This window comes from Meles meles, chromosome 12 (genome assembly GCF_922984935.1).
Source record: "Meles meles chromosome 12, mMelMel3.1 paternal haplotype, whole genome shotgun sequence".
Lineage (NCBI taxonomy): Eukaryota > Metazoa > Chordata > Mammalia > Carnivora > Mustelidae > Meles > Meles meles.
Window position 1 is genome coordinate 22550067 of NC_060077.1, and position 22262 is coordinate 22572328.

At 52.3% G+C, this 22262-nt stretch overlaps 1 protein-coding gene across 3 annotated transcripts in view; it reads right to left on the minus strand.

The window, feature by feature from the left end:
* Window positions 1-22262, minus strand: part of TPST2 (tyrosylprotein sulfotransferase 2) — a 47947-nt gene that overhangs the window by 1272 nt on the left and 24413 nt on the right. For 2 of the 3 annotated variants that reach the window (XM_046025744.1, XM_046025742.1), the window contains 5 exons: window positions 15509-15580; window positions 10269-11174; window positions 7311-7527; window positions 3807-3857; window positions 912-960 (listed from right to left, as the gene is read on the minus strand). In XM_046025744.1, the coding sequence (XP_045881700.1) occupies window positions 919-960; window positions 3807-3857; window positions 7311-7527; window positions 10269-11110 (1152 nt within the window). In that variant the 5' untranslated portion in view covers window positions 11111-11174; window positions 15509-15580 and the 3' untranslated portion in view covers window positions 912-918. The remainder of the gene's footprint in view (window positions 1-911; window positions 961-3806; window positions 3858-7310; window positions 7528-10268; window positions 11175-15508; window positions 15581-22262) is intronic. The other variant, XM_046025743.1, reaches the window with a different exon arrangement.

A 22262-nucleotide genomic window follows, 5' to 3' on the forward strand; every position in this document is an offset into this window, starting at 1 on the left:
CTCTCTGTGGGGTCACCGGTCACAGAGGAAGTTCACTTCCTGGGGCCTTAACTCCAGCACCCACATGCACAGTGCAGGCGCAAGGCCTCCTGGATTCTCAGGTGCTCACCTGGGCCAGCTCACTTCCTCTCTCGGCTGCCCGTGCAGCCCTCCCCCCCACCCAATTCCCCTTCTCTGGTGTCACAAACGGAGGCTGGGAGAAGGTCAATCTGAAGTGGGTTCCTAAATCTTTGACTTCCCAAGGTCAGAACATATCCTCCTATCACTGCACAAGTGGACAGACATGCCTTCAAATCGTTCCTCCAAAGCCAACTCTGGAAGAAGATGCCCGGGGAAGGAGGAAATGCTTTCATGTGCTGGTTGTGTGGTCTTGGGCAAGACGGGCCCCACTCTGGGTTCTAGCTTCCTTCTGTGTCAGCAGCCATCCCAGGGATCCTCAGGGTAAAAGGAGTAACCCAGGAGCAGCACTTGGTCCAAAGCCCTGGGGGTTATTCTTAGACCAGACCTGCCTGGATCTTTTCTTAGGACATTAATTGCTTTGGGCCAACTCGATTCTGTTTATAGAAGCAGGATAAACATACAACATTCTGTGCCAAAATGTTCTAGAATTCCCCCTCCCCATCACATGGGTCCCTGGTGCCCCCTCCCCAAAGTACAAACCTTTTTCTGGTTGGTTCTGCAATGATCCCTGCCCCCACCTGATCCAGAGCTAGGAGACTAAGCTGTGATTCTATAAATAGCTCCCCAGCTTGTTGCCATGGAAACCCCCCTTGGGGCTGGGTCAGCCCACCTTGGTGGACACTCCTCCCCAGGGAGGCTCTGGAAGGGCAAGCTTTTCATCAGAGTCCCTCCTGGGCTCAGAAGGCATTGGGAGGGAGGTGGGGGGAGAGAAGGGAAGTCTGCAGGCCTACCTGGAAATCATGAGCTTCCTAAGTGGGAGGAGGTGGTGTTCTGGTTCACCTGGAAGAAGACAACACACAGAGGAAGGGGTCACGGACAGGTTTGGGGGCCAGGATCTCACTGTCCTGAGGCTGAGCCTCAGCATCACGGGGGCAGGCACGTACTTGCTCATGGGGTATTTACCGCACACCTACTACTGGCCGGGTGCTGGGGGTGCTGTGAACATGACCGACCTGGTCCTACTCTGCAACTTCTATGCCAGCGGGCAGAGCCTTTACAAACACATAGGCAGATGATGTGCCCTCCACCTCCAGGCAACATAATGGGCTGATATGAGTGACTTCGGGGATCAGGAAAGGCCACTATTAGGGGATGACATTTAAGCTGTAGCATCATGAAAAATAAACATATGTTCTTTGTCCCGTGGTTCCTGGCACACAGCTCCTAAAACTCTAGAATAAACTCCGGAGCGATAACAAGTAGCTTTTGTATGTTAATGAGATGACAGGTGTCTGGCTTCAGGATGGGTGCTGGTGGCTTAGAAAGACCAAGGCATGACTCTGGGGAGGGGAGAGGAGCTAGAAAGCAGGTTAATACCAATGATTTAATCAACCATACCTACTTCATGAATGTTCCACAGAAACCCCTACATGATGGCTTCAGAATATTTCCAGACTGGTGAGCACACGGGAAGGTCAGGAGGGTGGTATGCCCGAAGAGGGCCTGAGAGCTCCACACCCCTTATACCCTGTACCTTGCCCTGTATACCTCTTCATGGCTGCTCCAGGGTCATACCCTTTATAATAAACCACTGATCTAGCAAGTAGTGTTTTTCTGAGTCCTGTGAGTTGTTCTAGCAAATTCTCAACTGTGGGAGGGAGTCGTGGGAACCCCCAAAATGTTAGTTGGCTAGGCAGAAATGTGGGTAACCTGGGATCCCCACGGTGGCTGGCACCCAAGGTGCGGGCAATCTTCTGGAACCGAGCCCTTAACCTGTGGGGTCTGACATGACCTCTGGGGGTCACTGCGCAAACAAACCCAGTTGGTGTCCAGAGAATAAGAACTCAGTTGCTGGGGTCAGGAAACACCGCATAAGCCTAGATCTAAAAGATGCAAAGGAGGAGAAGCACATAAAGGTCTGGCCAGAAAAACATTTCCAGCAAAGGGAACAGCAAAGATCTGGAATGGGGCATGGAGGGAGGAGGGTGTGTTTGGTGCCTTGAATGAGGATTCTGTTTCGGCATTTGCTACAGTTCTAACATGTGAGCTGCTCTGTTTGGCTTGCTTACTATTCTTCCATCTCTTGGGTTTCAGGATGATTATTCCAGATGGCTTCAGAGGGGCCCGTGGAATGCACGTGCCGTCATGCATGGAACTGTTGCCTTAAGACTGTTTTCCAATTTTTTGCACTACCCTGAAGGAAGCCAGGTGCCCCGCGGAGGAGAGAGAGGGAGATGAAGGTGGAAAGCAGGGGCCCGATGCAGCTGGCAGGGCAGCTCTCCGGGCGTGGCAGTGTTCGAGATGACAGTGCGAATGCCTGCCATTCCTCCACATTCATTTGTCCCCAACAGAGCAAGAAACAGTCCCAGGCCAGCCAGAGATCTTGAATACAGCACATACCGTGAGAGAACGTAAACCGCTCCGACTCTTCTTTATGACGATTTAGCCTTCCGGGTCAAGAGTCTTAAAAAGACTTCAAATGCCCTTCCACCCACCAATGTCGGTCCATAATGGTCTTCTAGCGGAACGGTTCAGCAAAGCCCTCCCACCCCATCCCACAGAAGAGAGGCAAAATCAAGATGAAGTACACGTGCCATCATTCAGGACACTGCAGAAACTGGACACAATCTTAGGGCAACAGTAGCTTGTAATGCATTCTACAGAACACTACGTCACCATCCCAAATGGCAACCGCAAAACCTGAAAGATGGGAAAACAGGAGGAACGCAAACCCAAGCAGCTCATTTGATAGAACTGCAAGGAATGCCAAGTGCCTATTCAGGTGGGCAAAAAAGGATTCTCTGCAAAAATGAAAAGGCATTTCGGGTGGCGACTACTTCTCCTCACCCCCACTTCTGTGTGTGGTTCCTGTTACATCATCTTTTTGGTTAAAGGAGGCAATAAATTAGTGCTGACTAATCCTGGCAACATTTTTTTTTTCACAGTGGCAAGAGGATACGCTGGGTCTCAGACTCCCAAAAAGGGAGCATGAAGCCATCCCCAAAGAACTAAGATGGGTCCAAAAAGCCAAGGACCCCGAATAATGAGCACTCATGAATTTGATTATTAAACTGGAGACTGGCACACTTTCTCTCCCAAATTAAAAAAGAAAAACAACACACACAAACTAAGACACTTCATTTAAAGGGGGGCTATCATGTCAGTGAAGGGAGCGGTCCTTCTTGACATGATCCCCAGACCGCATGCCACGGACATACCCAGGATGTATGGGAGGCACAGCCAGGGAGGTGGGTGCGGGGAAGCAGGGGCATTTCTATGTCTACACTCGTGGGGATACCCACACCACGTGATCCTTATGGTTCTCGATTTTTGGTTAACTGATGAAAATCCCGGGCTGGGTTGTGTTTGGGGACTGCCACTTTATATAAAACTGAATTTCAGGCTAGAGACAGAGAGCTTGACAGAAAGCCCCCACCAGTCCCTCCAACTGTTCTCAAGCCAGGAGACAAGGTGATGGAAGGGCCACGAGCAGAACGGCTGCTATTTGGCTCCGGCTGGATCAGACAGTTGGGAGGGCCTGTGGCCCGACCTACCCTCCCCCCAATCCAACTTTCTAACAAGAAAATGATCAGCCAGATTAGAAAAGCAAAGTGTCCAAGGGCATCTAACAAGCTAGTGCGACAGTCCAAAAAACAGATTTCAGAATTCCCCTTGAGGTTTCTAACCTGAAAATATCCTTTCAGATTGGCTGGTGTTTTATAGTCTCCCTTCAAGACCTAGGAAAGAAAAACGAAGTATTTCTATCATGGAAATGATAAAAAAAAAAAAATTAAATAAAATTCATCCTGCCACTTCCACCTTCTCATCCACCCATTTACCACCCGCAAACTTATCCTTCTACCCACTCACCCATCCTGTCTATACATTCATCCTTCCTCCCATCCCGCCTACCTATCCACCCACCCATCCATCCACCCTCCTGTCCATCCGCCTATCCACCTACCCATCTACCCATCCATCCACTCTCCCATCCAACCACCCATCTACCCATTCATCACATATGCACCCATCCATCCATACCTACACATATCCACCCACCCATCCAACCAACCAACATTATTCTAAGGCATTATTCTAAGCTCTGGAGGTACAATATTAAGCAAACAATTAAAATTCCTTTTCTCCTAGAGCCTCCATTCTAGAGAGGGAGCCAGAGGATCCACAAGTAATAAGCACAAACAAAACTATATCAAACCATGGGAAGTACCAGGAAAAAAATAAAGGGATGTGCTCAGGAGTGACCAAGGGGTTTATTTTGAGCAGGTGGTCCCAAAGGACTCTCAGAACAAGTGACCTTTGAGCCGAGCCCTCAGTGACAAGGAAAACCAGACAAGCCGAGCTCTGAAGGAAAAGCATGCTAGGAAGAGGTCACAGCTAGGGCAAAGAAAATCCCAGGCTTTTCCACCACCTCTCCATATATAAGCACCACAGAGGCCAGCACTGTCCAATAAAATGTAATGTGAACAAACTATGTCATTTTAAATTGTCTAATAGTCACATTAAAAAAAAAGGACCCCCCAAAAGTGAATCAAATGAAGTAATTCCAGTTCTATCTTGTATCTAACCTGAGATATCTAAAATATTCATACTTCAACGTACAATTAATGTAAAAATGATTCACGAGAAACTTGATATACTGTGTTTGCTACCAGGAGCTCCAAATCCAATGTGTAGTTTACATTTAACAACGCCACTCAATGTGGACCAGATTTGACCCATCACACCCTGTAGCTACAGGAGGTTAGTAGCTGGTAGCTATAATGGGCAGCGTACGTGCAGACAAGTTCATTAGCACCAGGGTCCTCCCAGTGTCTGAGTGTCCCGCATGGCCAGATCTGTTACAGGAACACCCAGTGTCTACAACGAAGCACGCACGCACGCATGCGCAGAAACACGCACGCGGTACACATGCGCAGAAACACGCACGCAGGAACATACACACGCATGTGCAGAAACACACACGCATGGGCTGTTTTCAATGCAGGAACTTATCTTTGCAGTAATAGCAAAACTACCATAAAAACTAAACAAGTGTCAGGCAGCCGCCTGGGAAGAAACCAGGGACATCTTCCCTTTGAAACAAATTAAAAACAGAGACTCAGAGAGCAGATCTTGCTCATCAAAATGTTTAAATTTGTATACAATACACAAAGTCAGGTCTTACGGTGGGAGCTTCTGACCTGCATCCTGGGACAAGCCAGGGGCTTCCCATCTTTTTATTTATTTACTTTTTAAAAAATGTTTATTTATTTATTTATTTATTTTAGAGAGTGTGTGAGAGCAAGCAGAGGAGGGGGCGAAGCAGAGAGAGAATCTTTAAGCGGACTTTCTGCTGAGCAGAAAGCCCAACACGGGGCTCGATCTTACAACCCTGAGATTATGATCTGAGCCAAAATCAAAAGTTAGTGGCTAAACCCACTGAAAGAAACACTCAGGCACCCTGGGGCTCTCTGCCTTTTAAAGAGACTTCAGAGGGGCGTCTGGGTGGCTCAGTGGGTTAAAGCCTCTGCCTTCGGCTCAGGTCATGATCCCAGGGTCCTGGGACGGAGCCCTGCATCGGGCTCTCTGCTCAGCAAGGAGCCTGCTTCCTCCTCTCTCTCTGCCTGCTTCTCTGCCTACTTGTGATCTCTGTCTGTCAAATAAATAAATAAAATCTTAAAAAAAAAAAAATAAAGAGACTTCAGAGCAGTTGCTGCTGGGCCCCTAACTAAGGACACAGGGTAAGGAAAGTCCGTTGTCACTGTGGTCCTCACCCTGGCCCAGCCCCTGCAGGCGCAAAGAGCCTGGGGGATGGAGTTCAAGATCACGCTTGGCTGCTGTTTCTTCTTTTTAACCCAGTTAAATGATTTTTTTTTAATCATATAAAGATATACACAATAGGTACAAAAATATTATATGAAATACATCATATGTACAGAAAAGTGTATGAAACACATTTAAGTAAGGCCTAAAGGATACTCTTAAAAAATAAACATAATAATTAATAAATATTTAAGACAATTGAATAATAAAAAAATTGACCACATCCAGGTTGTGAATATTCACACTAACACGGCCTGCACATCTACACTGGATCTCTGAGTATTTCCACAAACAGATGTTTGCAAAATCTACAGACGTCAAGGGGGAGAGAAGCACCCAGACCCACTTCAGTCACAAGGGCAGAGCCCCCAAAGCTTAGGGTTAAGAGAGCCCGCCTGTGTGGGAGAGGCGTTAAAGCCTTATTAGCACCAATCGGAGTCTTTCTCCTTGAGTCACTGAAGAATCAAAGGGGAAGTGACAGCAGTTATGACTTTGTTCCTTGGCTCGTCAACATAAGAATGTTTACTTTTTTGGGCACCTGAGTGACTCAGTCAGTTAAGCATCTGCCTTCAGCTCAGGTCAGGATCTCTGTGTCTTGGAACCGATCCCTGTGTTAGGCCCCCTCTTAGTGCTGTCTCTCTTTTTCTTGCTCTCTTTCTCTCAAATAAATAAATAAAATCTTTAAAAAAAAAAAAAAAGAAAGAACTGTTTACTTTCTAAAATCAGCAATGTGTCTGGAAATGCTGAGCGTAGCCAGAATTAAGACTCTGGATCTTAATGGTGTGAGGGCTAGCAGGGCCTCAGGCCTGGGCCCCATGCTCAAATACTTTCACTAACTCAGTGCCTCTAAGAAGTCACAACACCGCACCCAAAGGAGACTCGAAACTGCATGAGAGCAACATGTAAATAAGACCACAAACTTGCTAACTCTTCCTTTATGCAGGATTAGCTGACTTTTACTGCTTTAAAAACATCTCATCTCAGTTGTTTTCCTTGACCACTTCAACAAAGGAGGGCTTAAAAAGTACTTGAAACTGCCCCGAGCTCACATTTGTCCGAGAAATCAACATTAAAATTTATGGGGGCAATAAAGGGACCGATAGTTAATTTATACTCTGTCTCAACAAAGACCTGATGAGCTTTACAGACACAAAGCTAGGGACATGGTGGGAAAAGGGTGAAAAACAACAGAGAAATCAGATGAAATCAGTACACAAATGGACCCACTGTGAGATGCTCTAGTGTGAGAGAGACCGGCTACCAACTGGTTTTGAGCTTCCTTGTGGCCCAAGCAAAAATGGAAATACAATACTTTCCCCACGTCCCACCCTCACTGCAGGCCGAGAGTGCAGTGCGCACACACTCACCCGGTGTGTGTTGTTGACAACGATGGGGTCAGGGTTGCCGTAGTTGGGCGGGTTTGCATAGGGGTCATAGCCGAGCCGAGCCAGCATGGGCGCGATCTGGGCCATGTCCCTCACCACGTCCCCAGGGATGTGGCCAGTCCACTTGGAGAGGGCTTCCAGGTTCACAGGCTTGATGACCTGGTCTGTGGATCGTTCAATCCTGGGAAGAAAGAACAGGCTGGGCGGGGCACAGGGAGACCCTGATGGCACCTGGGGCAGCCGGACAGGCTGGGGATACCTGGCCCCGGGACAGCTGTGCCCCCCTCGATGCAAGGCTGTGGGCAAGTCACTTGGCCTCCTCATACCTCCTCTGTACTACACTGGGGATAAAAGCACGCAGCAAGGGGGCACCTGGGTGGCTCAGTGGTTTAAGCCTCTGCCTTCGGCTCAGGTCATGGTCTCGGAGTCCTGGGATCGAGCCCCGCATCAGGCTCTCTGCTCAGTGAGGAGCCTGTTTCTCCCTCTCTCTCTGCCTGCCTCTCTGCCTACTTGTGACCTCTCTCTCTGTTAAATAAATAAAATATTTAAAAAAAAAAAAAAAAAGCACGCAGCAAGAAGCCGGAAGACAGTACCAGGCGATGTGCACTTCAAATTCTGCTTCCTGGACGTCATGACTTTTTAAAAATAACATTTTATTTTTGCAGCTAAGAAGGATATTTTGTTCTTGAGAAAGAATTATAAAACACCAATGGTAAGGCTAAGAGTGGCCACAACTCCCAGCATCAGCTCCCTACAGGGACCTCGTCTTAGCATCTGGGCGGCCCACCCTCTCAATCCGTTTTCTGTGCTTTATACAGGAGAGTGGCTAAGGGCAGACTCCGGGGCCAGGCTGCCTGGGTTCAAATGCCAGCTGGACCGACACCGGCTGTGTAGTCTTGGAAAGCTACTTTACCTCTCTGAACCTCCTCCATTAGTCCTCACTTACAACTGGGAATAATGACAGAACCCACCTCACCGGGCTGTTCTGGGGAGTAAAAGAGTTCCTCTCAGAGGAGTATATGGCACATTGTGAAGTCTCAGGAGGTGTTAGCTTTCTCCCTCTCTCACACACACAAGGAAATCCTATAGTTCGGTTTGTAGGTTTTAAAGCAGAAATCAGACGCTGTGCTTTTTGGTTTATGACTCTGCACTCAATGCCTTGTTCTTTTCTCCAGCTGTGTAGTGTCCCTGAACAGCTGTTTTCCCTCATGCCCCTAAAGATGGCTACTTTGGTTCCTTTCACCCTCAGCTGCAACAGTGGAACCGCCAACCTGTTGAATGTGCTTCTCCACTCTCCCCTAGGACGGGCGCAACCGGCCATCTGAATCATGAGGATCCTACCGACTACAGGTCAAGGGCCTTGTACGTTTGAGGGAGGGAAACTCCCAGGATCCAGGGTCTATTTCTAGATGCCTCCTTCCCACCTAAGAGATAACTTGGGAAGAACCAGGAAAAAGAGGCCAGGACCAGGAGGGAGGAGAGCAGGGAGGATGAAGGGTGGGGATGGGTGGGAAGAGTAACAGGTTTGCAGTCTTCAGACTGGGATGGAAATCTCAACTCGGTTCACTGTGTCAAAGACCTCAGATATACGCATGGCCTTTCCACGCTTCCAGATCTCCAGGACTGTGTAAGGCAGAAATGACACAGACACAGGCGTCCCAGAACACAAACGGGAGCCATACTTGATAGGAGTAAAGAAAGCTGGAAAGAACCCATGCGTCCACAAACAGGGGATGTTGACTAGAACACTGTGCTCTGCCAAGTGGATTATTACGCAGCTGTCCAAAATGATGTCACGGTGGCAGGTGGGGGGCCACGGGCAAGTATTCCCAAACACAAAGTGAAAAAAGGTTATAGGGAGACATGTTGGGGTTCACTAGGACTCTAGTGTTCTCAACAGCCCCCGACAAAGGACCAGCACATACCAAATCAATGTGTGCATGGTGGGACTGTAGACTTTTTCCTTTCCCAGGGAAATCATCCCTATTTCCTACAACAAAGATATCCTCCTTCGGTCCTCTGATTGTTTTTTGTCATGATAACTTACAAAATCCCAGCTCTAACATCTCGGGGATGCCTGGGCCTGATTGTGATGGAGACAGAAAGACGGCGCACTCTGATCCTGCATTGCCCACATGCTCTGGGTCTCAGGAGAAGGACGGCTCACCAAAGGAAGAAGGTGGAGAGCAAGAGACAGAAGGAGGGAAAGAGGAGAGGTCCCGGATGCAGAGAGCTTGAGAGCACAGGCTCTGGAATCCCCAACAGACCTCAGTTCAAATCCTGGCACCACCCTTTGCCAGCCATGTGGCCTTAGGTAACTTCACTCTGAGACTCAGTTTCTTCACCTGTAAAATGGGGATAGGAGTTCTTATGTCCTCAGGCTGCTGTGGCGGCTAAAGAAAATATGCGTTGGGGGCTTAACTGAATGCTTACCACACCTTGGTACTCACTCCATGGTAACAAGGATGAGAACGATGTGTGTGCCAATAAAAGCCACATCAATGTTAACGTGATAACAATAACAACAATAACAATAAGAATAAGAAGAATAGCACCTAACATGTATTAACCTATTTGATGCTCACAGGTAGCTAGAAGGTTGATAGACTATACCCCCATGTTACAGCTAAGAAAATAGGGCACAACAGAGAGGCTGAGACACCTGCTCAAGGTCACAGGGCAGGGAACCCAGACAACCCGGTTCCGGATTAGTGTTTTTAAGTTAACCTTTGCCCACAACGGCTCACTACAAAGCACATTCAAAGCCTGCTGATTCTCAGAAAAGGGAAGAGTAGATGGTCCCACTTTTGTGGCTATTTAGCTGAGGCTCAGAGAGGCACAGCGGCTTGCCCAAGGCCACACAGCTCAGAGAGAGAGCTACTCTTCCCACCTGCTGCCTCTGACCCGGGGCCAGGGGGCTGGGTGAAGGGTTCCACTCACTTGGACAGGGACACGCCCCCAGGCTTGCCAATGAGGTCCTCGTGGTGCAGGACAGCATCGCTCCAGGCGATGCCCAGGAAGTCCAGGATGATCTTGAGGGAGCGCCTGGGGTGCAACACCAGCTGCTCGTAGTACACAGGCAGGCACTTGTCCTTGCCCACCTCCATGCACTGGGCGTACATCACCTCGATGGCCTTGTTCCACTTGGTGAGGCAGTCACGGTAGCTGCTGAGGTCGAAGCCGGCGATGGTGACCTTGCGGGTAATCATGGAGTGCACGGACGCCCGGCCATCCCGCACCATTAGCAGGAACTTGGAGTTGGGGAACAGGCGAGACAGGTACACAGAGGACTTGAGCGTGAAGGGGTCCTTGTTGCACAGCACGCGCGCCGGCTCACCGTGCTTGGCGATCACCTCCAGGATGAAGGCCTGCATGGCGGCATCTAGCACCTCGTCCGTCACGCCTGCCTCATCTAGCCGCAGCTTCTCGCGGCCGGACTTGGACCAGGCCTGGCGCATGGCAAGCACACGTGGGATGATACGCGTCTCCTCGCCGCAGCGCACCTCGGGGTGGGCGTCCAGCATGGCGCGCATCAATGTCGTACCGCTGCGGGGCACGCCCCCTACGAAGATAAGCGGCATGGCCTTGCCATAGCGGTACTCCACGTGGTTCGCGCCCACCATCACCAGGTCCTCCTGTTCCGGCCGCATGGCGCGCCGGGGGCCGCGTGGACCCCCCAGTACCGCGCGGCACTCCAGCACCTGCTGCCCCACCTGGACCGCCAGCACCAGGGCCAGGGCGCAGCCGGCCGCCAGCAGCGCCCTCCGCACCGACAGGCGCATGCTGGGCCTGGGGTGGCAGGCCTGCTTCAGCGACCGGTCAGCGGGGGGCCGGCGGGGCTCACATCTGGGGGGAGAGAGAGAAGGACATCTGTGAGCCGCCGGTCCTAACAAACCTATCTCGATGGCAGGCTTCGCCGGACAGTTGAAGGGGGGTAAGTACTCTCACATCGACTCTCAGAATGTTTGCATAGTTAACAGTGCTCTGGAACGTCCCAATTCAGCCGCATATCCACTCGGCAAGGGCACAGTTTTTGCGTGTTCTGTTCCTGGCTGTCTCTCCAGAGTCTGGCGCCTCGTAGGGGCTCAGGAAGGATTTGGGGGATGTGCCTTGGTTGAAGGAGCAGGGCGAAGCCAGAAGTGCTAGGACAGGAGGACCCTAGAAAGAGGAGGAAAGGGGCTCCTGGGAGGCTCAGTTAGGCATCTGCCTTTGGCTCAGGTCATGATCCCAGGGTCCTGCGATCGAGCCCCACATCGGGCTCCTTGCTCAGTAGGGAGCCTGCTTCTCCTTCTCCCTCTCCCTCTCGCTCCCTCTGCTTGTGTTCTCTCTGTTGAATAAATAAATAAAATCAAGAAAAGAACAAAAGAATGGAAGAAAGGATAGAAGGAGGAAGGAGGGAGGGAGGAAGGAAGGAAAGAAAGAAAGGGAAATGAAAGAAAAAAAGGAAGGAAAGAAAGAAAAGAAAGAAAGGGAAAGAAGAAAGAAAAGAAAGAGGAGGAAAGGGGAGCCTAGCTGGGGAGCACCTGCTCCAAGGGACCACAGTGCTATACAGGAGACGGCGTGGAATATCCTTCCTGCTCTGGGCCTCTTCTGGAATCACTACCCATTCACTCAGAGTAAAATGGTAAATGCGTAATTCATTCGATAAATGGGTACTAAATATAAAAAGGTGCCAGGCACCGCGCTCAGTGCTGGGGACAGGAGAGTGGATAAGGCAGCAGGCCGTCTGAACTCCAGCAGCTCACCTCCTAGTGGGGGAAGCAGCAGGACACAAGCTAGAGCCACAGGGAAAAAACCGGGCTTATATGGTGAGAGGGATCAAGTAGGGGAAGGAGGAGGGAGGTCAGGGAGGGCCTCCTGGGGGAGGTGGCATTCAAGCTGAGTCCTGGGTGAGAAGGAGTGGGCCATGTGAAGATGCACGGGAGGAGTGCTCCAGGCAAAGGGAACAGAGAATACAAAGAGCCCCAGAAGGAAGAGGGTGTGGGGTGTTCAAGAACCTCAGGAGGCAGATGGGAGGGAGAGAAAAACTGGGGAGGGGGGGGCACAGAAGCCACACAGGTTCTCAGGGGACAGGGGAAGGAGCTGCATTTAACTCTCAGGAAGCCCCTGGGGAGAGAGCCTGCAGGGGTGAGAATGGAGGGAGGGAGGTCAGGCACGGGGCTCCTGCTGGTATCCTGGTCCTGGGGAGACTCAGGGATGCCAGGACTGTGAGAGTGCCAAGGGGACAGGGGCAGGGGACGACTGAGGAAATGAATTCTGAACTTGAGCCTTCACTCCTCACGCCCCCACCAGGGACGATGATCAGACTTCAGGGGCAATTTTTTAAGTGGGGGCTTGTTTCGGGAAGCAGGGTCCACGCGGCTCAGTCACCCCTTCTCCAGTCCCCTCAAATGACAGGACTGCCCTCCTCCCTAGTTTATGCTCAAGGCCCCTCCTTTGCCTTTCCCACATCTTTCCAGAATTGAAGTGACGTCCTGGGGTCTGCGGGCATTCGAGAAGGCAGGCAGCCCTGGGTTCAAATCCCAGCTCTTCCCCTTCCTGAGGGGGCACCACACTTGACTTCTCTGAGCCTCATCTGTAAAATGGGTCTAAGAATATCAATGTCAAAGGGATGGCATGGCCATTACATGACTCCTTTAAGAACCGAGGAATGCACCTGGCACGTAGGGAGTATCTGAAAAGATATTGTCACTGGTCTCTGCCATGATCATTGGGTACTTATTTATTCCCACATTCAGCGAGTACCTCCTGCGTGTCAGGAGATGGGCTAGGGAGCCAAGAGACACAGCCTCTGCCCCCAGGTCTGCCCACACTGTGGAGCCCCACCTGGGAGGGGGTGACGGATTCTACCTGAGTAGGTGAGGAAAGGCTTCCTGCAGGGGTTGGGCTGGTTTTCAAAGAGCCGGGTGGGGAAGAGAGAGGGGCTTGTTCCTGGCAAAGGGAACAGCCAATGTGGAGGTGGGAAGGGGAGGTGGTGGGAAGAGGAGGGGGGGCAGGGCTGGGGAGCTGCACACAGCCTGGTGAGTGGGGCGGGGTCTGTGGGAAAGGAGCCCAAGCCGGTGTTTCTCAAAGGACACAAGGTTCAGCCGAAACCACTGAAGGACCTGGTATGCAGCTGGACTGATCCACACCCAACGGTCTGGGCTGCCCAGGGCCCCCCGGGGCCACAGCAAGTGGGAAATCAACATCTGACGCACAATCTCAGGCCTGGGGTCCGAACTGCTAAGAGGCCTCAGCATTTCCTGGTCATGTGGCTTTGGGAGAGTCACTTCCCCCACGTAAACCACAGCTTCCTGGCTGCAAAGAGGGGTGGGGTGCACTGACCTCAAATCCTGCTGGGAGGGTTCTAGAAGCGACTGACACAGCACAGATTCATCTCAGCCTGGGCTCCCTGGCTTCTGGGAGCATCGAGAAACGGCTGGGGCCCCTCTCCTCAGAAAACTGCATCTGTCCTAAGCTGCCAACAATGGTGGGGGTTCCCTGGTGCCCTGAATTCAGGGTCTGGGATGAGGAAATCTGACTCCAGAGCTACTTTCAGGGCAAAGGCAGGCTGGACAAGACATAAAGCTACTTGGAAACCTCTCCAAGGACCTATCAACTCTTTCAAGTGCTCATGAGACTCGAGACTAGAATTCTGTTTACTATTGCATGTTGGTGCTTCTGGGGGACAATCAATCACACTTTAGTTTGAATTAGAGCTACCACCCTTTCCACCTGACACTTGGTGGGGAGCAAGAGAATGGAGCTTTGGGGAAACAGAAGCGATGGGAGGGGCGGTGCAGAGACAGGAAGAAAAGGGGTAATTTGAGAAGGCTCTTTCCAGAAAGGATAGGTACAGTGTGCATGGTCACGTGTGTGTGTACTCTCCAGCTTATGTTTGGGGTTGGAAGTGGTTTGGATCCCAAACATCAGGGAGAAAGGCCTGGAAGAACGGACAGGCAGAAAAGGAAAATGTTACAACACACCAAGTTTGCTTAATGCTGATCATTCATTTGGTTACAGCACTTTATTCCTTTCTTTCTTTTGGGGGGGTGGGGGTAGGCTCTGCGCCCAGTGTGGAGACCAAGGCGGGGCTTGAACTCCCGACCCTGAGATCAAGATCTGAGTTGAGATCAAGACTCAGTGGCTAAACCCACTGAGCCACCCAGGCATCCAAGGTTATTAACACTTTAAAACGAGGCACCTGATTTTTGTTTTTTTACATATATGAAGCACTTGCTCAACTAAAACTTTTGTTATCATGCCTCCTGTAATGGGACAATCTTTACCACCCCTGGGGGTAGGGAAGCCCCGCCCTCAGCAGCTCAGAAAGAAGCCACCAGCTCAGAGTCACACGGCTGGAGTGGCAGGCCTGGAGCCCACCAGGCTGAGGCCAAGCTGTTCGCTGTCCTCAGACAGGACACACCCACAGGCCCGTCTTTGCCACCAGAAGAAAACAGCTCAAAGCAGACAGGTCAGCCCTGAGCAGAAAACAGCAAAGAACTGGGGGATCCCTTGAGAAGAAAAAGTAGGATGACCTTATAGAGAGATATAGCCAGTGGCCCACAGAGCCAAAGGCAGCTTCCTGGCCATCCACAGCCAGGGACCCCAACTCTGGAGAGGCCAGACCGGTTCCCACTGGACACTGTCCAGGGAGGTGTCCCAGCATCCTGGCAGTGAGCATGGTGGGTGAGAGCCACAGCTGTGGCATCTGACGGCCTCGGGTTCAAATCCTCCCTCTGCCACTTGCCAGCTGGTAACTTACACAAGGGGCTTTAGGGCTTTACCCCTCTGAGCCTCTGTTCCCCCACGGGGGGGGGAGCATAATAACCCTCTCTCAGGGAGCTATTATGAGGTTTAGGGAAAGTTGGGGCTCAGCCAGCATTCCAAGGCCCTAGCCCTGGGCAGATGGTTTGGATTCTGGCCATGCCTGGAATCTGCTCCCCAATCTTCTGTGGGACTCAGCCTTCTTCTACCACCAGGACCATCATCTCTCTAAGAGACGAAGAGCTGCCGAGGCCTGCCCCCCTGCACGCTGCTGGGACCCAGCTTGTTCCAGCACTGTATTTCTACCAGAGAGGACGATGCCAGCTAGGGGAATGTGGCTGACCAGGAGCAGAGGCCGGGGGATTGGAGCAGCTCTTTCTAGAGCAGTGTCTGGAGGAGCCCAGAATCTGGGGGAGCCTTCTGGATGCACTTACCTTCCCTGGGCACTCTCATCGCTGGGTCCCAGTCCTTGTGGCCGCTCGGCAAGACTGTCCACCGGCTGACCCCTGCAGAGGTAAGGGAGAGGCTGCATTACGTGTGGGTGTTGGGGAGGGGCTGGGCCCCATCAGAGGGGCAGAGGAGGGGGTCAGGATCCCCAGTGGGTCTCCGGCGATGATTCTGGAGAGAAATATTCTGGGGGACGAGCTGGAGTGCCAGGGGAGGCCATCTGAGCCCAAGATGCCACAGCTGGGGTCTGAACTTGCCTGGTCCTACAGGGAATGAAATGGCTTGCTGCTGAGGCAGAGAGGTGTAAGCTGAGAATGTGAGCTAAGGCACCACCGTCTTAGGGAGCCAGTGAGTCTCTGCCAGCCAGGGTTCTTCCTTCCTCTCAGCCCAAGAACCCTGAACTTCAGGAAAAGGGAATGTAAGGATAAGCAACCATTACCACCACTATACCACTAACCACCATCTGGGGCTGCTGGGTATGGTTGAACAGGTTGTACACTGCCCAATTCCAAAAGGGTACCACAAACCTAACCTAGGATAAATACAGTGCCCTGGCAGTGGGACATTCTCCTGTGGCTGCCACCCAGTAGTGACCAAATGCCTACTATGTGAGTGCCTTGTATCATTTAGTCCCCCTACGAGGAGAACAGGAGGATCCCAGTTTTAAAGAAGAGAAAAAGAGGAAGAGCAACTGACCCAGGGACTGCTGGAACCAGAATGCCCAGCCATATCTGTGAGACTCAGATGCCCAGCTCTTTTTTCATTTTTTAAAAGAGCTTAATTATTTATTTGAGAGAGAGAGAGCATGAGCAAGGAGAGGGGCAAAGAAGAGGGAGAAGCACGCTCCCCTACTGAGCAGGGAGCCAGACACGGGGCTCGATCCTAGGACCCCGGGATCATTAACTGAGCTGAAGGCAGGCGCTTAACTGACTAAGCCACCGAGGTGCCCCCAGGCGCCCAGCTCTTAACCATCGCACTAAAGGAACCAGGCCATGAGTACAATGGGGTCTGGCAGGAAGTTGGGGTGAAGGTGGAACCAAGGAGGCTCCTGGTGTACATTCCACTGCTGTGTCCTTACCCTTCACAGTGGGGAGGAGTTCTAGCCTAGTTCTCCCCTCCCCCCTTGTTACAGATGGGAAGACTGAGGCCCGCAAGGGAAATCACATCGCAGCCTCATACGTGGAGTCTGGGGCTCTTGGCCCCTTCACAGGACATGGAGGTTTCAGAACACAGCTCTGCAGCTGGACGACTCCCTGACTACATAAATCATCGGTCCTCTGGGCCTCAGTTTTCCTGTCTCATAAAATGTGTTGTTTGTTGAAAGCTCCCAACGACCCATTCATAGTGAGCACTCAGAATCTCCAAAGTATTTGTGCGTTGCTGGATATCCGCCAGGTGTAAGGCCCTTGCTGCATTTCTGTCCTCGCTCCCTCTTCACTCACTCCTCGCATCTGTACTTTGGGCCTGTCCTCGCAAAAGCAGGCTGCTGAGTTCTCCCAGATGGAGAAGGGGGATGTCCAGGTGTGACCACAACGACCAGCACCCCCTGAGCTCCTGGGGCCCGGGTGGCCCACAGCCGAAGCCTGCCTCTTGGAACAAATAAAAACAATTAGGGCCAGGGCACTTGAAGCTCTTCCGGCCAAGAGCGAGATGGCTGGGGCCCAGATGCCCCCGGCTGGTCCTTGAAATGCCACAGTACTCTGTGCGGTGCTTGTGCTCTGGGAAGCCTGCCAGCCACAGGCTGGGGGGTTGGGGGGGGCGATGCTGCCACAGCCACCCAACCACTGGTCAGGCATTTACATTTAAATTCAGCTCCTTGAGTGCCCCCACCACATTTCATGAGCCTGGTAGCCCCGTGGGGGCCGGGCGGGCACCCTGCTGGACGGGGCAGGTCTGGGGTGGGGTGAGCAAACAGTGGCCCTAGCGCTAAATCCAACCTTCAGCCCTAAGAATGGCTTTTAGCCCAGGTCATGATCCCAGAGTCCTGGGATCAAGCCCTGCCTCAGGCTCCCTGTTTAGCTAGGGGGGTGGGGGCATGTGTCTTCTTCTCCTTCTCCCTCTGCTCCTCCCCTCCCTGCTCCCTGCTTGTTTTCTCTCTCTCTTGCTCTCAAATAAATAAATAAAATCTTAAAAAAAAAAAAAAAAAGGTCTTACTTTTTTTTAAGGGGAGGAGGAGAGGGAGGACAGGAAGAGGAGGGGACCCGGGAAAAGGAGAGAAGCAGCAACAAAAACCATACCCACTCTGCAAAACCTGAAATACTTAGTATCTGGACATTTTTAGAACGGGTCTGGGACCCCTGCTCTAGAACATTCCCATCAAGGGCAGGAAGTTCTACTGGAGGGCGCTGACTTGGAAGACAAATGAGATGCATGGATGTGGGGGGTCACTGAGCCCCTCTTCTCTTGTAGGAGGAAAGGCAGCATGGATTAAGTACCACTGTGTATTTGACACCAGCCTGCATTTCATCCTCACAAGAGCCCAGTGTGGCAGGGTGGGTGGGGGAGGCCCCCCTCCCCGTTTCTCCAGTTTACAAGTGATGCAGACAGGATACATATAATTATGCCCAAGAGCAAAACTGCCACATCAGCGGAACCAAAGAGCAAACACAAACCACAAGAAGAAAGACAAGAAGGAAATACCGACAATTCGAAACACCACCGGAGTGGTGTTTGGCGATAACATGTTTCTCTTCAAGACATACTTTCAGAGTGTCGGCATCCTGCCTTTCTCTAGAATAAAATAATAGAACTAGTACATTTAGAAATCTATGCCACGCAAGGTTGTGGCGGGGCGGGCAGGCTGCTTGGGCTGGCTCTGATCCAGGCTCCACCAGCTACTGGCTGTGTGACCTTGGGCAAGTCACCGAGCCTCTCTGAACCTCAGTTCCTGCATCTGTAAAATGGGGAGAAGAGCAATACCTGATAGGGCATTTGCAGTGTGGTCAGTGCCAAAGAGGAACTCATCTCCTAGGGGTGCTGGGAGATGGAACTAAGTTAGGACACGTTGGACCAGCGCTCCACAAACAGCGAGTGCTGTTTCCCCTCTGTCCTTTCCCTTTCTCGTTTCATGCTGGCCAGAACCTCTTAAGGTGAGGCCCTTTATCTCCATGTGATGGGTGAGACGACTGAAAGGTGGAGAGCTGAAGTGCTTTGCAGAAGCCACACATCCAGCAGAGAGAAGAGTCAGTTTCCAAAGCTGGCTACGTCCCCAAGATGTTGTCCTGGGGGTCACGTCACGTGACTCATAAAATGGGGGCAAGCAGGGGAGGCCAGCAGGGACTCTGCTCTCTCTCTCTGCACTGACCCACGGGTTTCCCTGAATGACCACTGGAAGGGAGGGACGGGGAGAGGGTTGTTCAGTGTTCACGATCCTCTTAGGCCCACATTCATTCATTCCACGAATGTTTATACCATATTACTGTGTGTGAGGCACTGACCGGGACACTAGGACACATCGAGGGCAACAGACAGAGGGCCCGGCCCTCGTGGAGTTGACACCCTGCTGGGGTAGCAAGGAAAGCAGCGTGAGGGATAATGAGGCCTGTGACAAATGCTCAGAAGGAAATGCCCACAGTGGGGCAGGGAGACAGGCCATAAGGTGTCGCAGAAGGAGGGGACATTTACACTGAGACCACCCCGATCCGATCCCAGGTTCAGGCTCCTGTGAATTTTCAAACTCAGCATGGTTCCTCCAGGCTGAGAGGTCCCCCCACCACGCCTCCCCCCCCCCACACTGGGGGGTGGGGTCTGGAGCACAGGACACCAGGGAAGCCAGCAGGGCGCTGTACTTACAAAGTGGCCTTGCAGCAGGGCCCGGGGCCCCTGTGGGCAGGCTCAGCCATCAGCCCGGCAAACTCTCTCTGTGGGCATCAGCTCCCAAACATTCCATTGCCATGGCTACCGCCCCCCCCCAACAGACCTCACCACCCGGACACCCTGGGGAGGTGCTCTCTGGGGCCAGGCCCCTGGGAATCAGAGACCTGTGCCCTACTCTGGAGGGACACCAGCCAGAGGAAGAGGGCAAAGTTTAATTCTGGAGCATAAAAGCATTCTCAGTGCTTAAAAAGGGAAGAAGAGAAGGTGGGCTGGCTCTCTACGTTCAAGTATGAGCTCTCACTTACTGAGCACTTATTTATTTTTTTAAAGATTTTGTGTATTTATTTGAGAGAGAGAGAGAAAGCAGGCCCACAAGCAGGGCATAGGGGCAGGCGGAGGAAGAGGGAGATGCAGACTCCCTGCTGACCAGGGAGCCCAAAGTGGGGCTTGATCCCAGGACTCTGGGATCATGACCTGAGCGGAAATCAGACACTTTATAGACTGAGCCACCCAGGCGCCCCTATTGAGCACTTACTGTATGCTAGGTCCTAAGCTAAGGATTTTACACACATCACTGAATTTTGTCCTCACTACCCGCCACTCTCACGACCTCCTTTGACCCTCCCTTATTACCACATATTTACTGGGACTCAGCGAGGTGGGGGTCACCTACCCAAGGACACATAGCTGATAAGCAGGGGAACCAAGAGGAAGACCCAAATCTTTATACTTTTTACCAAAAATGACCTAAGCAGGGTCCCCCACATGCTGTCCAGGATCCCCCTAAGAGGCCCAGTTTGGCCCCCTGTTAGGCACAAGTTGGGGATGGGAGTGATGAGGCCCAGGGCTCACATCCCAGCTCCCCCACTCAGAGGAGGCTGAGGTCACTGTGGTGTCACTCATGTGACTCTGGAGTGGTTCTCTGAGCCCCAGTGTTCCCACCCGACAAATGGGAATAACAATGGGAGGAACTGGTGCCCAAAGACAGGAGTGGCCTGGGGAGGCTGGATCAGCAAGTCTCCTCTGTAAAGGGCCAGGGAGCCAAGGATCTTGGCCATGTGGGTCACATGGTCTGTGAGGCCACCTCTCCATTCATGAAAGCCGCTGTACACAAAAGGAAGGCGGGTGGCGGAGTTCCAATTTACAAAAGCGGGCAGGGAGCTAGGTTTGTCCCGCAGGCCTCTGTTGGCCGACCCCCCTGGTCCGGTATGCTGCAATCAGGGCAGCACACGCCCCCACCGGGGGTTGGCGGCGGGGGGGGGGGGGGGGGGGGGGGGGGGGGGGGGGGGGGGGGGGGGGGGCGGGGGGGGCAGGCTTAGGCCCACCCCAGGAAATACAGATGCAATTCGCCCCAGTGGGAGTTGCTGTGTATTTCGGTTCTGGGCTCCATCCCAGAAGGGCCAGCGGGAGATCTCAGGTGGCCAGCCTCTGGTGGGTGAGAGAAAAATGTACAAGTCGGGAAAACAAATAGTTCATTTAAAAAAAAAAAAAAAAAACAAGAAAAAAAGCAGTAGCAGCACAAGCACGCACACAGAATCATCTGGCATCTGGCTCTCAGGGAGCGGAATCCCTGTGTGCCCAGTGCTCCTCTGGGCATTCTGCTTCTCACCACCGCCCTGGGGGCAGACACTATGATTCGCCTCTGACAGAGAAGGTAAGGCTCAGAGAGGCAAGGTGTTGAGCTCAAGGTCACACAGATGGTAAGAGCCTGAACTGGGACCCAGGTCCGACAGAGGGCCGGAACCCAAGCTCTTTTTTTTTTTTTTTTTTTTAAGATTTTATTTGACAGACAGAGATCACAAGTAGGCACAGAGGCAGGCAGAGAGAGAGAGGGGAAAGCAGGCTCCCAGCTGAACAGAGAGCCCGACGTGGGACTTGATCCCAGGACCCTGAGACCATGACCTGAGCGGAAGGCAGAGGCTTAACCCACTGAGCCACCCAGGCGCCGCCCCCCCCCCCAAGCTCTTCTTAATCACTTCCCTGAAACCCTACCCCACCCAGTGCACAGATGGGAAAGCCATTTGTCATGTGGCCGCTCAAGGTAGCCACCAGCTCAGCCCCCGGCTCCCAGCCCTGGCCCCACCCTGTGCACTGCAACCCCCCTACTTCCAGCATGGCCCATTCGAGGCTTCCTGCTTGGGAACATGGGGGCCTCCTGCTTGGTAAACAATGCAAACAGGACACACGCACACACAAGTACACTCACACACACAGGCACATGCACCCATGCATACCCACAGGGGACCGTGTCTCCATTCCTCTGCCAAGAAGCTGTTAGGGGTGGGAAAATGAGCACTGGAGTAGGAGTCCTAGTTCTGCAGATGACCAGCAATGCAGTCCCTGAATGGGTAAAGGGTGGGGGAACGTATTCCCTAACTTCTCCGTGCCTGTTTCCTCATCTGTGAAATGGGGATACTAACGGAGCTGTGAGGGTTAAACAAATAACCTGCCAGCACTAGGAGCAGGCTCTGTGACTGTACCACTGTGCGTCCTCCCCTTTCCTTTGGTTCTCAAACCTCTGTGCTGTAGACCCCTGGGTCCCACACCCAAACATTTTGATTTGGAAATTAGGTGATGAAGCCCAGGGGTCTGCCTTTCACATCCCACCCCGCCGCTCGAGGAGATGCTGCTTAGAGCACGGGAGCTGGTATTCGAGGTGCCCACCCTCCGGCCAGGCCCCCACACAGTGGTGCAGGGCAGCATCAGGGCACAGACCCACGTCTAGCTGGTCCTTTAACCCCTTTGTGCCATGGAGCCCTTCAACTGCCTGGTGACACGGACGGGCCCCTTCTGAGAAGAGTGCTGTACTTTTTTTCTTTTCTTTTTTTCGAGAGCGAGCAAGCTGGGGGAGGGGGGAGCAGGGGAGAGAATCCAAGCAGACTCCCTGCCCAGCGTGGAGTCTGACACGGGGCTCAATCTCACAAC